General features: G+C 31.3%; 1 protein-coding gene across 2 annotated transcripts; it reads right to left on the bottom strand.

The window, feature by feature from the left end:
- Positions 1-7692: 7692 nt before the first annotated feature.
- On the bottom strand, positions 7693-9383 carry LOC131955813 (uncharacterized). 2 transcript variants are annotated; one of them, XM_059320096.1, is made up of 3 exons: positions 9318-9383; positions 9102-9170; positions 7693-8755 (listed from the first exon to the last, which is right to left on the bottom strand). In XM_059320096.1, the coding sequence occupies exons 1-3, from the start codon at positions 9364-9366 to the stop codon at positions 7842-7844; spliced, it is 1032 nt and encodes a 343-aa protein (XP_059176079.1). In that variant the 5' UTR covers positions 9367-9383; the 3' UTR covers positions 7693-7841. The 2 variants fall into 2 exon arrangements, with proteins under 2 accessions (XP_059176079.1, XP_059176080.1); XM_059320097.1 differs by lacking the exon at positions 9102-9170 and having other exon boundaries at positions 9318-9375.
- Positions 9384-14254: the final 4871 nt, after the last annotated feature.

Below are 14254 nucleotides of genomic sequence, written 5' to 3'. Positions count from 1 at the left end.
TTTTTTTTTTTTTTGAAGAAACAAGCAAGATAGTCATTAACTTAGTAGAAACTATAAAGTAAATTAAAATGTATATAAATTATAATTAAATTTTATTAAACGGGATTTTTTTTATCGATGCCTACAAGTAATTTCCTAAATTTCGATCATATTAAAATACTTTCGTGTATTTGATACTTGGTCAAAGTTTTCAAAAGTTTCAGCATGTCTCACTCACATTCACTGGTCTCAATAAATAAAATATTTTAATTATCTTTTTTTTAAATTAATGGCCTGTAAAATTTTGCCTCTGTTATGGAGAGAAAAAAAAGTGTAAAGTGCTTTTGGTTTGCCTATTTGGTCAATACATAACAAGAAAAAATGTTTTAATAACTGGTTAGCTTCTATTTCCAAAAAATGTTAATGATAAAGTTTATAAACAAAAGCTTGAATTGTAAGCTTGCCTGCGTGTGTCTACAGAACTCACTTCTGTTGTATTTGAAAGGGTTTATAGAATGGCAATTCTTTAATGCACTTAGAAATAGGACATCATAGTGGAGGATGAGAAAGTCACTTTGATTTTAATGTGATACTATTTATAGCTTCTTGCCATAATTATCTGCCCCTGCATATAGTTGATCCTAAATCACTAATGTACTTGGATATTCAGTGTGTATTTGAATTGGTATTATAGTAGATTTTAAAAATGGTTTAGGTTATGAAAATGTGGTAATGATGGTATTGGGAATTTATAATTAGGGAAATAAATATTTAAATTGAAACATTTAAACTTGTGATTTAACATTAATACTGTAATTTTTTTTTGTTATTGACATTCTTTAAATAAATAATGTATAAATTTTGAGGCTAATATTTTTTTGTTATTGACATTCCTTAAATAAATAATGTGTAAATTGTGAGGTTAATATTTTTTTCTTCTAGGGCTGCACTTTTATTTTACCTGCATATCATTTTACAGTAATTTGTTTTACAAAACAATACATTCCTTTTTTCAGTGTCCACATGTTAACATTTTTACTAGAGATTTATTAACAATTTAAGACTTTTTTATAGATCTGCTTTAAAATATTTTGTGTCAGAATTAAATTTCCCAATCAATGATATACTTAAATAATTTCCATCAGAATTAAGCTTCCTTATCAATGATATACTAAAATATTTTGCATCAGAAATAAACATGCCAATTTTTAAAATGGTTTCCATCAATGATCTACTAAATTAATTTGTATTAGCATGGTAACTGATATTTATTAATTATGTTTTGTATAAACATTTTGAAATAATAACTAATTTAATTTGTATTCATTAATTAATTGCAAATTTACATCAATTGTAATGAATAAAACTTCTTACAAAAAATATACTTAAAATCAGACATAACATGTTGGGTGTTACCAAATCCATTCATCATGCACACAAATTCCTACAGCCTATTTAATAATAATGTTTTGTTTATCATTCCTAATGATCTCAGTGCTAACAGAAATGATTTATTGTCTTATTTATTCAAAGTCTGCTCAGTACAACTTTTATTTTCCATTTGGTTGAGCTTTTTTTTTCTGTTTGACTTTGTTTGCTCTTCTTTCTGTTTTGTACACTCCAACAAAATAATGAATATCAAACTTTGTGGTCAAGTGTTGTACATCACAGTTGTGTCCAAGTTGTACTAGGTTAAACATCTGCCAAACTTGTCAGGTTTAACATCTGCCAAACTTGTCAGTTGTGTCAGGTTTAACATCAGCCAAACTTGTCAGTTGTGTCAGGTTTAACATCAGCCAAATGTGTCAGTTGAGTCAGGTTTAACATCTGCCAAACTTGTCAGGTTTAACATCTGCCAAACTTGTCAGCTGTGTCAGGTTTAACATCAGCCAAATGTGTCAGTTGAGTCAGGTTTAACATCTGCCAAACTTGTCAGGTTTAACATCTGCCAAACTTGTCAGCTGTGCTGTATGACCCTTGACCCTGCGTGTACCTCATTAGCTCACCTTTCATTGGCTCGTCATCTCTCCTAGTTTTGCTGGATAAAACAAAAGTTTCGCAGGTAGAAACTTCATCACTCTACCACATTACCTCCCTCTCTACACCCAAAGTTGCATCAGTTATTTGTGTCTTACAATCATGAGAAAAAAAGGTTACTTAAATTCGTTCGTATGATTGTTAGAATCATAAGAATTAAGGCTATATACTGTAAGTGTATGATTGTTACAATCATAAGAAATGTTACTTAATTTTTGTGTATGGTTGTCGCACGCTAGAGAATAGAGGTTACATAGTTTATGTGTTACATGTACATTCATAAAAACCTGGAACACATCAGGATTGTTAACACTAAAAAAACTATAATTATTTTTTTAAATTTTAGTACAGTAATGATTTGAAATTAACTATTCTAATATCTATTAGAAAGAATAAAATTCAGAATTAGTATTTAGAAATTTATTTATAAATGTCTTAACAAAAATGATACAATATTATGTATCAATCTATTCCTACTTATACAATTTTAAATGTGATGCTTAAAAACATGTTCTAAGATAAAAATCAATGAAAAAAAGTTGTTAATGTAACTATACATGTTTAATGTCTCAAGGCATAACACATGTATGTTAAGCTAAAGATTTATTCGCACAGACATTGTGCAAATTATATTTTATTTGGACTCATTAAAAAAAAGTTAACATTTCCACAGGTTAATGAAGTTTTTATTGTAGCAATGCACCGAGAAGGTTACAATTTTGAGTTCCTTACTTGAATACAGGAATATTACCTTGTTATTAGTATTGATGCAGTTTACACACGTTTGCTAGTTTTGCAAGGATAAATTTCATTAGCAGAAATTAAGGGCTCTAAAGCTTAATTGCTGTAAATGTGTAAATATGTAACACACCACATGTGTAAATTTTAAAACAAATTTTGTCTTAGAAATAACCAACAAGACAGACATAGAAGTTATCTCAGAAAGAATATATTGATGAATATAAATTGATTGTTGAGTGATTCCTTGTCTCAGTCCATCCCTTAAGGACAATAAACTGTTGGCATTATAGGGCAACCTGACGTATTTAATTCACTGTCATATCATTGGTTATTTAGTCTTAAATAGATTACCTCCCATCATAGGTTAACATCTATTTTACAATACATTCAACTAAAAGTATTTAAAGTTTAGGATCCATTAACATCTTATTAAATGTTTGTCTATTTGTCCATCTTATTGACATAAATGTCAGTACACTTGTCCATTTTTTCAACCAATCATGTTATGTCCATTTTTTCTTCTGCACATTTTTTTTACATATTCAATGTACATCTTGTAAATGCCATGTTATGTTGAGTACATGAAATGTAGTATACCTTAAATGCTGTGTACATCTTGTGAATGACATTTGGTTGACCAGTGCATGACATGTGATGTCACCAGACTAGGACCATTGTTAAATTGATCATCTTCCTTCATCATCTGATCATCTTCGTTATCATCTTCTAATCATCTTCGTTATCATCTTCCTTCATCATCGTCAATAACTGTTGTCTTCACCCATCCATAGTGATGCCATTATATCCAACTACAGCTAATAAAACAATTGGATGAAAACAGTGGCTTTTTAATTTTTTCTAAACAATTGTGTTTGTTACCGTCTGTTATTATAACCTTCACATTTTGTGTGTTGTGTACAAATGGAAACAAAAATTCTCAGGGGTAGAACTTTATTCTACAGAAAGATTAACATCAAATACAAGCTAAATATAATTGCATTCAGTAGATAAGCTTTAAAATATTTTGTAAAACAGGGTGAGCTTGAAGTTATTGTTAGTGCTTATAAAGTTTATTATGAACGAAACAAAACAACACAGTTTTTTATCACGTGCAAACAACTTCAAATTAAAACAAGTAAACACATGTACTGATGTGATATTGGCTGTTGTTTTAGAAATTCAAAAATACAATATACCTACCAGGAAATACAATCAGTTATATTGCATGGGTTTCCCATTACATAACAGAATTTTTTTTTATCTTAATTTAAAAAAATGATTTCACAATCTGCAATCAGCGTTTGTCAAGAGGAGGATGGCTTTTAACCTAATTAATTCCTAATGAACTGGACATTTTTGATAGTCTAAATAACTGTATGGGGTTGTGTTTGACATAATTCAAGTGCCCAACTATCTCCAGAAAATAATATTTTGGAATTTGATTTCAGCGTTTAACAAATGTTTGTGAATGGCGGCATTGATATGTGTGTTAGTGTGTACATAAAAACATTTGTCAATTGGTGCATATATATATATATATATATATATATATATATATACATATATATATATATATATATATATATATATATATATATATATATATATATATATATATATATATATATATATATATATATCTGTGAAATAAAATAATATACCTGTAAGTATGCTCGTTTATATTTAAAATTGTATAATGATAGATAATTGTATATCGTATAATCAGTTCAATTTTATTCTTTTTAGTTAATTTAAAAAACATTTGATTATAAACATGTTTATTTATAACTTTTATATTTAAAACTTCAACCTAAACCTTGGGCAGATGTTAATTAATGTACTTTGTCGGTCATTAGTTAAATTGTAAAAAGGGACGTAATTGTTGACTAATTCCTTAATCAAAGAATTATTTTGGTTGTTTCTCTTTGACCGATTGACTTAAAAATCATTGCAAATATTCGAAAGAATAGAATAAAGGCTTTATTTGAAGTTGTATAAATACTAATTCGTATAGTTGTTTTATTTTACTCTTTTCAGTGTTTATTAAAAAAGCTTTTTATTATAAATATGTTTATATATATCTTTACTACTTCAACCAAAACTTTGTACTGATACGAACTTACGAATAACACTAGCAGTCTTGCGAGATAGCTGCTGATTACTTCCCTTATCAAAAGATTATTGTTGTCTCTTTTTGACGGATACACTAAAATAATTGCAGGTAATTAAAAGCGTCACTTTAAAGTAAAAATATTAACAATTAATGAGAGATTCTTTGTCTCTGATGCATTTCTTTAAGCAAATGCTGTAGATCTTCATTATAATACATTTTGTAACATAATCTGAGGAATGTTGCCTGGAGTTATTTAACATTAGAGCAATAAATTAGCTTCAGATAATTGGGTGAATAAAACTATCAACAACATTCAAATGAAAAGAAGACAAAGGCTTCATAAAACGTGTAATCAATTGACACACGTTTCGTTACCGCTATTTACTGACTAATCCGACACACACCTTTGTTTTAACTTAAAGAACATCAAGAGGTGTCTTGTAGTGGGTTAGTCGACAACGCCCTTAACAAATCTACAGAAACGTCTTGTCATAATATGCCCATGTAAACATATTTTGATATATTGACATCTCAAACACATAAAAAGGCTGACAGTGACGTTAGCAAATTCATGTATGAATAAATAAATGTCAGAGAAAATGTATCCTGAAACAGGAATGTTGCTTTTAAGGAGAGACGTGTTTCTATAGATATGAAATGAGATGCCTTGTTTATATCCCCCCCCTCCAATAATGAAGACGATATATATCAGATAACGAAACATCTTGATATATTGGTATGCACGAAATATGGGAGTGTAATTGGATTGGATTGTTCTGGCTGAACAAGTTTGTGGAAATAAATTGTTGTATTTTAAAAGCATGGCGCATGGTTGACCGAGAAAATAAATATTTTAGTAACTATTTTAGAAATGACAGTATTAAATACACCATTTAAACAACATCATTTAATACATTATTTTGTTATTGAATTTAGAGTTGGCCAGGAAATATAATAGTTGATAAAATATTTGAAATATGGTCGTTTTGGTAATTTTCTAAACTTTGATATTTTTTTACCACACAAATACTGAAGAATTTGAATTTAACCTGTCACTGACAGAGGCGTAGCGCCCGGGGACAAGCTTTCGATTTGCACCCCCCATCAAACTTTCGATTTCTTTTTTCAACGCATTTTGACGCCCCTCCGTAAGGTCGGCGCTGATGACGTAATTCCCCCCCCCCCCCCCCTCGCCTTTGGTCACTGATCAGGTTTTACAAAACTAACAAGACAACTAATCAGCTATAACATATAAACAACTAATCAGCTATAACATAAACAGCTAATCAGCCATAACATATAAACAGCTAATCAGCCATAACATATAAACAACAAACTCCGTGCGTACAAAAATAAACTGACATAGAAATGTTAGCTAGTGCAAGTCAACAAACTTGACTGCCGACATTAAGTCAACAAACTTGACTGCCGACATTAAGTCTCAGCTACAAACTTGACTGCCGACATTAAGTCAACAAACTTGACTGCCGACATTAAGTCTCAGCTACAAACTTGACTGCCGACATTAAGTCAACAAACTTGACTGCCGACATTAAGTCTCAGCTACAAACTTGACTGCCGACATTAAGTCAACAAACTTGACTGCCGACATTAAGTCTCAGCTACAAACTTGACTGCCGACATTAAGTCTCAGCTACAAACTTGACTGCCGACATTAAGTACAAACTTGACTGCCGACATTACGTGCAAACTTGACTGCAGACATTTAGTCTCAGCTACAAACTTGACTGCTGACATTAAGTACAAACTTGACTGCCGACATTAAGTCTCAGCTACAAACTTGACTGAGGACATTAAGTCTCAGCTACAAACTTGACTGCCGACATTAAGTCTCAGCTACAAACTTGACTGCCGACATTAAGTCTCAGCTACAAACTTGACTGACGACATTAAGTGTCAGCTACAAACTTGACTGCCGACATTAAGTCTCAGCTGCAAACTTGACTGCCGCCTTAAGTCTCAGCTATAAACTTGACTGCCGACATTAAGTCTCAGCTACAAACTTGACTGCCGACATTAAGTCTCAGCTACAAACTTGACTGACGACATTAAGTACAAACTTGACTGCCGACATTACGTGCAAACTTGACTGCAGACATTTAGTCTCAGCTACAAACTTGACTGCCGACAATAAGTACAAACTTGACTGCCGACATAAAGTCTCAGCTACAAACTTGACTGACGACATCAAGTCTCAGCTACAAACTTGACTGCCGACATTAAGTCTCAGCTACAAACTTGACTGCCGACATTAAGTCTCAGCTACAAACTTGACTGACGACATTAAGTGTCAGCTACAAACTTGACTGCCGACATTAAGTCTCAGCTACAAACTTGACTGCCGACATTAAGTCTCAGCTACAAACTTGACTGCCGACATTTTTAGATACAACCTTGACTGCCGACATTTCTCTTCACTACCATCGTGTTTTGTTTATCATCAACACAAAACATTAAGATTATCAACGATAACAAAATGAATGAAAGAAACTTTGAAATCTTTTAAAACTTTATTGATATCCATACAAACAGTTTGTAAACAAATACAAACAGTTTGTAAACATATACAAACATGAATTAAAGTATAAATAAAGACAATGATGGCGATGACAAATCTAATGTGGATGTTTAAACAAAACAAAGATACAAGTGTAGCCTATAAATATTTAATTTCTCAACAATAAACATTTGTTTATAATTTTGTTTATGTGTCTAACAACTCTAAACAAATGGCGCGAAAGAAACCAAACAATTTATTTCTTGTCTTCACCAGAATACAAAGTTGCTGATGAAGGCATTCAAGTCTTGACACACACTAGTTTAATGAAGGGAGCCGCCATTTTGTTTGTTTACATTAGACAAGGGGAGAGAACCAACAGTTACATTAGACAAGGGGAGAGAACCAACAGTTACATTAGACAAGGGGAGAGAACCAACAGTTACAGATGGATCACCACAACAACCCAGGCTCCCCACTATAATTTCCATCAGAGTTTGATCCACTGTGGGGACGTGACCAACACCACGTGTCATATCCCAGCATGAAGACAAACGCTCCACTGGAGCCTGGACATGTACATGTTGTGTACGTGAACTTGTACAAACCACCCCTCGCATGTTTGTGTGTCCATTGTCCTACAGAGACCTGTTTAGGACAGCCATGAGGATGTGACACTATAACGGTCAACTTGTCCACATTATCAAATCTTGTGTATTTGTCCCATACTTCCTTACATAGACCATTAAAGTGCCGCCTCATCTTGTCCAGTTCATCAACCAACTCTAAGTCACATGACACACATGTAAACACACACCAGTCTCCCTCAATGTCTGCATACCTCACCCCACAGCCATCAAGACTGACCCCAGGACTTTTATTGTCATCAAAACCTACAACACACCTGGTCTGTCTCGCCTCACTGTCATTAAACACCACGTGTGTGGCTGTCACCACATAAACCACCCCCCACACTTTGCTGGGTGTGTCAGAGTGTTGACACTTGCCACATGGACAAGTGCCCTTGTTGTCACTCTCTGTGTACTTGACCACACGATTCACCCTCCCCGTCCCTGTCCTCAACACGTCACTTCCTCTGGTGTTATAAAATGGATACTGACCACTGAAGCATGGAACAGACTTTGGTCTCTCTAGACTGGTGTACTTGACCTTTATCAGGACCGTTACGGCAGACAAAGCTTTGATTAGCTCCAACATGATGACGTCACGGTAATGTGAGGGGAGATGATCCAATTTAAAATCATTAACAGGTATAAAGTTGACATGACCTGGATTCTTCTTACAGCCGGTATAGTGCTTGTGTAAGTCAGCTTCACCTCCATAGCAGATCTCGGCTTCATGATGTCCTGGAGAGGTACAAGGGGAGAGAATCCATATTTTTAAAAAATACAAATTTAAATGTATTTAAAATAAGGTACTTGTCAAACAAAATGTGCAACTGTAATAATTAACAGAAACTTCTTATTTCTATTTATTTTATTAGCTGAAGCAGATGAAGTAGAGTTTACATGTATCATGTGGTATATATTGCCTGCCAAATGACCATTTAACTAACCATCTGTTTTTAACAGACTCAGTAAGAGAACTCATGCATCATAAGTATGTAAATAATGTAATTATGTGCCAGAAACTCTGTATAAATGTAACTTCTTACATTTTACATATATATATTTTACATAATCCGAGACTCACCTGGTATAAAACCACCTTCATTTTTTTTTCCTTCCAACTGTGTTGTCTCATCTTGTCTATGTGTTAGACCTAAAACAATTTAACATCAAAGTTTCAATTAGATTAAACACAAACCTATACCAGTAAATAAAACATTTCTCTATTTGTAAAACAACTGGGATGTTCTAAACATTTACAGCAAATACAAAACATGTAGCCTAGAAACATTTATTTTACCTTTCTCTGCCAACTGATTTTCTCTTTTCTTTCCACCTGTATTTCCCATCTCTGAATACTTTACCTGCAATTAAAAAATTATTGTAAAATAAATTTACATTACATGATTTTGTTACAAAACTTGTCATCATTTAATTCAACCACAGGGATGAGGTTCCAGATTATATTGTGGTGATGTGAAGACAGTTTGGTGAGGTGCTGACTAACATAATCTGGTGATGTTAATTCAGTTTGGTGAGGTGCTGACTAACATAATCTGGTCATAGAACTAAACTTGAGTTGAATCAGCTCAACTCTACTTCACCCAACATTACATTGTATCATAGTAAATTACAATTACACAATTGTTTTACTCTAAATAACGGTTACATCAGTTAGTAGCCTACATAAAAAACTATTTACATCGATCTATATCAAATTTGAATTCTTTTTAACTGGTCCAAAAAGCAGCTTAGCACATTCTCAAACTTTATGCCTTTTTCATAAAAGCTTTATTATTTTTATGTCAATTTTTACTTTCTCGTATATACGAAGTATAGAGAAAGTCTTGTAATCGTGCAAAAAAAAAAAATCGAGATTTTTACAAATCTCGACGTTTCACACCTTACGGATACGGAAAAACATAATTTTGCAATCTTGTCCGTATGTCTGTGTGTCTGTCTGTGTGTCTGTCTGTCCGTGTGTAAACACGATAACTTGAGAACCGTTACAGCTAGGTTGATGAAATTTCATATATAAGTATTTTATCAAAATCGTAGATCCGTATCAACTTTTGAGCGATTTCCGATAACCGGAAGTGGTACTTTTCCTACTTTGAATTTTTCAAAAGCCTATAACTTGAGTACTATTTCAGATAGATAAATGAAATTTCATATGTAAATAAAAGATCTAATTCTCTACCTTCTATCAAATTTTGAGTCATTTCCGTTGACTGGAAGTAGTACTTTACGCTACTTCCGATTTCTCAAAAAACTAATGTAAATTTTAAAAGTAATAATAATATTGCGCACCATTATGCGCTTTTTTTATTTGGCGTTCACTTGGTGTGCAATTAATTTGTCTACGAGATTTTATTCTATTTTTAAAACTTTAAGTATTTAAAATGGATTAAAAATCATGTCTATAGCCCGAGTTCCCATCCCCTGTTATTTTATATAAGAATATTCGAGAAAGTTTAGGGGAGATCACTCCCGGTTTATTTTTTTCACTTAGTTATCAGCTAGATAAACTCAAATAAGAACACAGAAAAAGAAGAAGCTATATGCAATAAAATTATTTTCATAACAATATCAAATAAATAATCTTAAAACTCTCATTACTTGTGCTTTTCTTCAATAAATAATGTTTTAGTTTTAGCTAATGTCAACTTTAAAATGTTTAAAATGTGTGGCTTTTAATTGTTTCACATTTTAAATATTTATCTGCCATCTATCAATTGTCTTTCAAGCAAGATTCCACCACACCCCCCCCCCCCTTAAAATGATATCACACATCAACTATGTAATTTTTTATTATTAAGAGATTTTATACTTATACTAAAATACCTTCAACCTATTGAAGCTTAGTATATATATTCTATTACAATTAATAAAAAAAGTATTTTAAATGTGAAATAATGGAAAAAATTCAGTTTCAAGCACATCTTAACTTAATGTGATTCTGAAATTTAAACCTACAAAAGAGACACAAATTTATTGACTAAATTGTAAATACGTTTTCTAAAACGTAATCAAAGTTGACTTAAAAAATATGTGGTCTATTAAAATGCTAGATCAAATTCTATTGAATGAATAAAAAAATGTAGGATTCATCACAAACCTCTAGTAAATTTGGAATTGGATCCTTTGAATAAAATATTTATGTCTTTATAGCCCTATTGATGGGTGATTCCACTGTCCATATGTTTCTCCTTCATACACCTTGATAAAAAGACATGCATAGTATTACATACCTTCATAACTTTAGAATATAGGATTACATGTATTAACAAACTAGATTACTAGTGTATGCTCTATTCTAAACTCTAATTAATTTCTCTAACTTGGTTTCTTAATTTTATAAAATTTTGCAGGTGTGGTGATTTTGTAGACTAGATAGATAGAGTTAGTCAGATCTAGATTCTATATATTTATCTAGATATAATCTTTATCCATATCTAATTACAACTGGATTAGTACGTGTTGCAATATAATAAACGAGTTAGATATACAGGCCTATTCGTAATACCACAGTTTAGCGGCGGTTATTATTTCGGAATGGTATAGCAGTTAAAAACAATAAAACAAAGCATAGTCTATAGCAATGTATTGGAAGTACTGTAAACCATACTTGATTTGACGCCATCTTTTATTTTTAATATTGAACATTTAAAAAATTGGATGGATTGATTTTTTCACATGTTGAATACTGTTTTGCTAATCATTTTGTATTGCTAATCAGTTTTAAGCGTTACTGATAATTATTGCTGTTACTAAATATTGTTCTATTAGCCATTTTTATATTTGCGCAATCATTTTTACTAGATCTAGATCTAATTCAAAATTGATTAGTGCAAATCCTCTGCAAGATTTTTATTTCTGTGTTTAAAAAAAAAACATTAAACTAATTACTACACTTGACTTTATTATTTATATTTATAACTAGGGCCTATTTATTTCTGTTTCCGAGTGTTGATTAAACTTAAAGTTCAAACGTTAATTTACTACATTGACTAGATCTATATTATATTTCAACAGTAAAAATAAATCACGGTTTACACTAGCAACTAATGTAAATGAAACTCAACAAACATTACTGGATAACTTCCAATGCTATACTGGGGGATTTCCTGCTTAAGTATTAATGCAGCAAATACTAAATACTAATTAAATTATAACCTAATAAAAGTTGATCTTCTATAAGACTCTAGATCTATACTCTACAAAATATACAGTGGTACCTCGAGATGTGAGTTTATTTAATTACATAACATTGCTCATCTGTCAGATTTGTCATATCTCTAAGCAATTTTCTCCATTAAAATTAATTGAAAGGCCATTCAAAAGTTAGATCTGCCAAAATGACAGCCCAGTTGTTTTTAAAACATATTCTTTATAAGAAGTGTATTCCTATATGACAATTATAGTTTAATGACATAATAAAGGATTATGCAAAGAAATAAACTGATTTTTATAAAGTTTATTTACTTTGAAAATCAAGTGACTTGAGCTTAAGCTAACCTTTCTGTCACATTAATTAATTTACTCATCACACTTTTAACACTATACTTGAACTTACAACTTCACCCAATATAATTGAACCTAGACTCTAGGCCTAAATATTATTAAATAATGTTTTTTTTTCATCACTGCTTTTTTCTTTGGCGTTTTTCTTTTGCTTTTTATTTTGGCCACACTTTCGTAACTTTTCCAAGCAGACTGATAAAATAAAACTGTCCATGTATTTTAGCTTTTTTTTTCTCAACCTGTTAAACCTGCCAATCCTATTACTTGAATCACAAATTCTGCTCATATGTCAAAGCAAATTATAATTTGCTCTACAGCTCTTAAGATCTATCTAAAAAATCTTGTATCTGAATGCTCTATGTATGTCATGTTGCCACTGTAGCCTAAATCTAGATAAAATATTAATATAGAAATAGATCTAAAAATTCTAGAATAAGATCGATAAAATGTTAAATGTAAAGTATTGTAAAGTAAATTATCTACCAAAATTTAGAAATAGATCTAGAATAGCTCTAGATGTATTAGAAGCCTATTAGACATTAGTAGCTAGGCTTAGGGCATACTTTCCACTTAAATTACTTACTAGATCTAGACTCTAGATCTAGACTTAGACGTAGACTGTAGATACTACTAGTAACTAGATCTAGATCTAGAATCTACTTCTAGATCTACTGATCTGGAAACGATCAATCTAGATCCAGTTTTGTAGAATAAAATTAAAATCATTAAAATTAAAATGCTAAATGTAAAGTAAATGAATCGATCTAGAATCTAGATCTACCTAGAGTCTAGGCTACTGTCTAGAACTAGAGTAGATCTAGATCTATTACTCTACTTACTAACTACTTAGTACTAGATCTAGAATCTAGTCTAGATCTACTAGATCTAGTACTAGTCTAGTAACTAGTACTAGAATCTATCTAAATTACTAAAATTAGAAGCTAACTAAGCTATGTAGAGATCTAGTAGTATTTAGTATTTAGCCCGCCTAGCCTAGCTTAGTTAGATCTAGATTCTAGATCTAGATCTAGATCTAGAAATCTAGATCTCTATAGTGATACTTTATTACTTAGTTTTTCCCCTTTAGATTTTTAGATCTACAGTAGAACATATTACTTATTACTTATTCACTGGTTTATAAGTTTTGCTGCTTCTATATTTTTTTTTCCAAATCTAGATCTAGAAGATCTAGAAATCTAGATCTAGATTCTAGATCTAGATCTAAGTCGGATTATGTTATTAGTAATATTATAAAGGTGTGATTTTACTTTAGGTTACGTTACAAGCAAGAAGCGATCGTCTGCTATGCAAAGAAGTAGTCGATACTTGTTGATTCCTTAATTAAAATATCGTACTTGTAAATGCCAAAGTGTAAACATTCAATTGGCCTATTAAAAGTGTTAAAAGTTAAGACATCTAGATCTAGATCTATATCTACGTAATATTAGCGAAGAAAAAAATTACAAAGGCTTTCATAAATATAAGATATCTTGATTGATATAGATCTATTTTCACTAAGTAATTATATCAAATTGGATCGCAAACTTCGATTATTATTGCCAGATAAGTTTATGTATAATTTGATTAAGAATATTTGGCTAATAATGGATTCCTAAAATAAAACTTCAGCACCTTTTGCTTTTGTGCCATAAAATAATTAATATGTTATTGGTCGCAAGCAAATAATTTAGAAATCATTTGAAGATAAACCCA

The sequence above is a fragment of the Physella acuta genome, unplaced genomic scaffold (assembly GCF_028476545.2).
Source record: "Physella acuta isolate Inbredline_101_S28 unplaced genomic scaffold, ASM2847654v3 ptg001106l, whole genome shotgun sequence".
In the NCBI taxonomy this organism is placed as follows: domain Eukaryota; kingdom Metazoa; phylum Mollusca; class Gastropoda; family Physidae; genus Physella; species Physella acuta.
Note: the sequence above shows the minus strand (reverse complement) of the source record. Positions and strands in the feature narration are given on the sequence as shown.

What these genes read in the sequence shown, in the direction of transcription:
- LOC131955813 (XM_059320096.1), bottom strand. Translation starts at nt 9,366, where the DNA reads ATGGGAAATACAGGTGGAAAGAAAAGAGAAAATCAGTTGGCAGAGAAA. An exon ending in AAATCAGTTGGCAGAGAAAG is followed by an intron (nt 9,171 to 9,317) that starts GTAAAATAAATG and finishes AAATTGTTTTAG; the next exon opens with GTCTAACACATAGACAAGAT. An exon ending in TGAAGGTGGTTTTATACCAG is followed by an intron (nt 8,756 to 9,101) that starts GTGAGTCTCGGA and finishes GTACCTCTCCAG; the next exon opens with GACATCATGAAGCCGAGATC.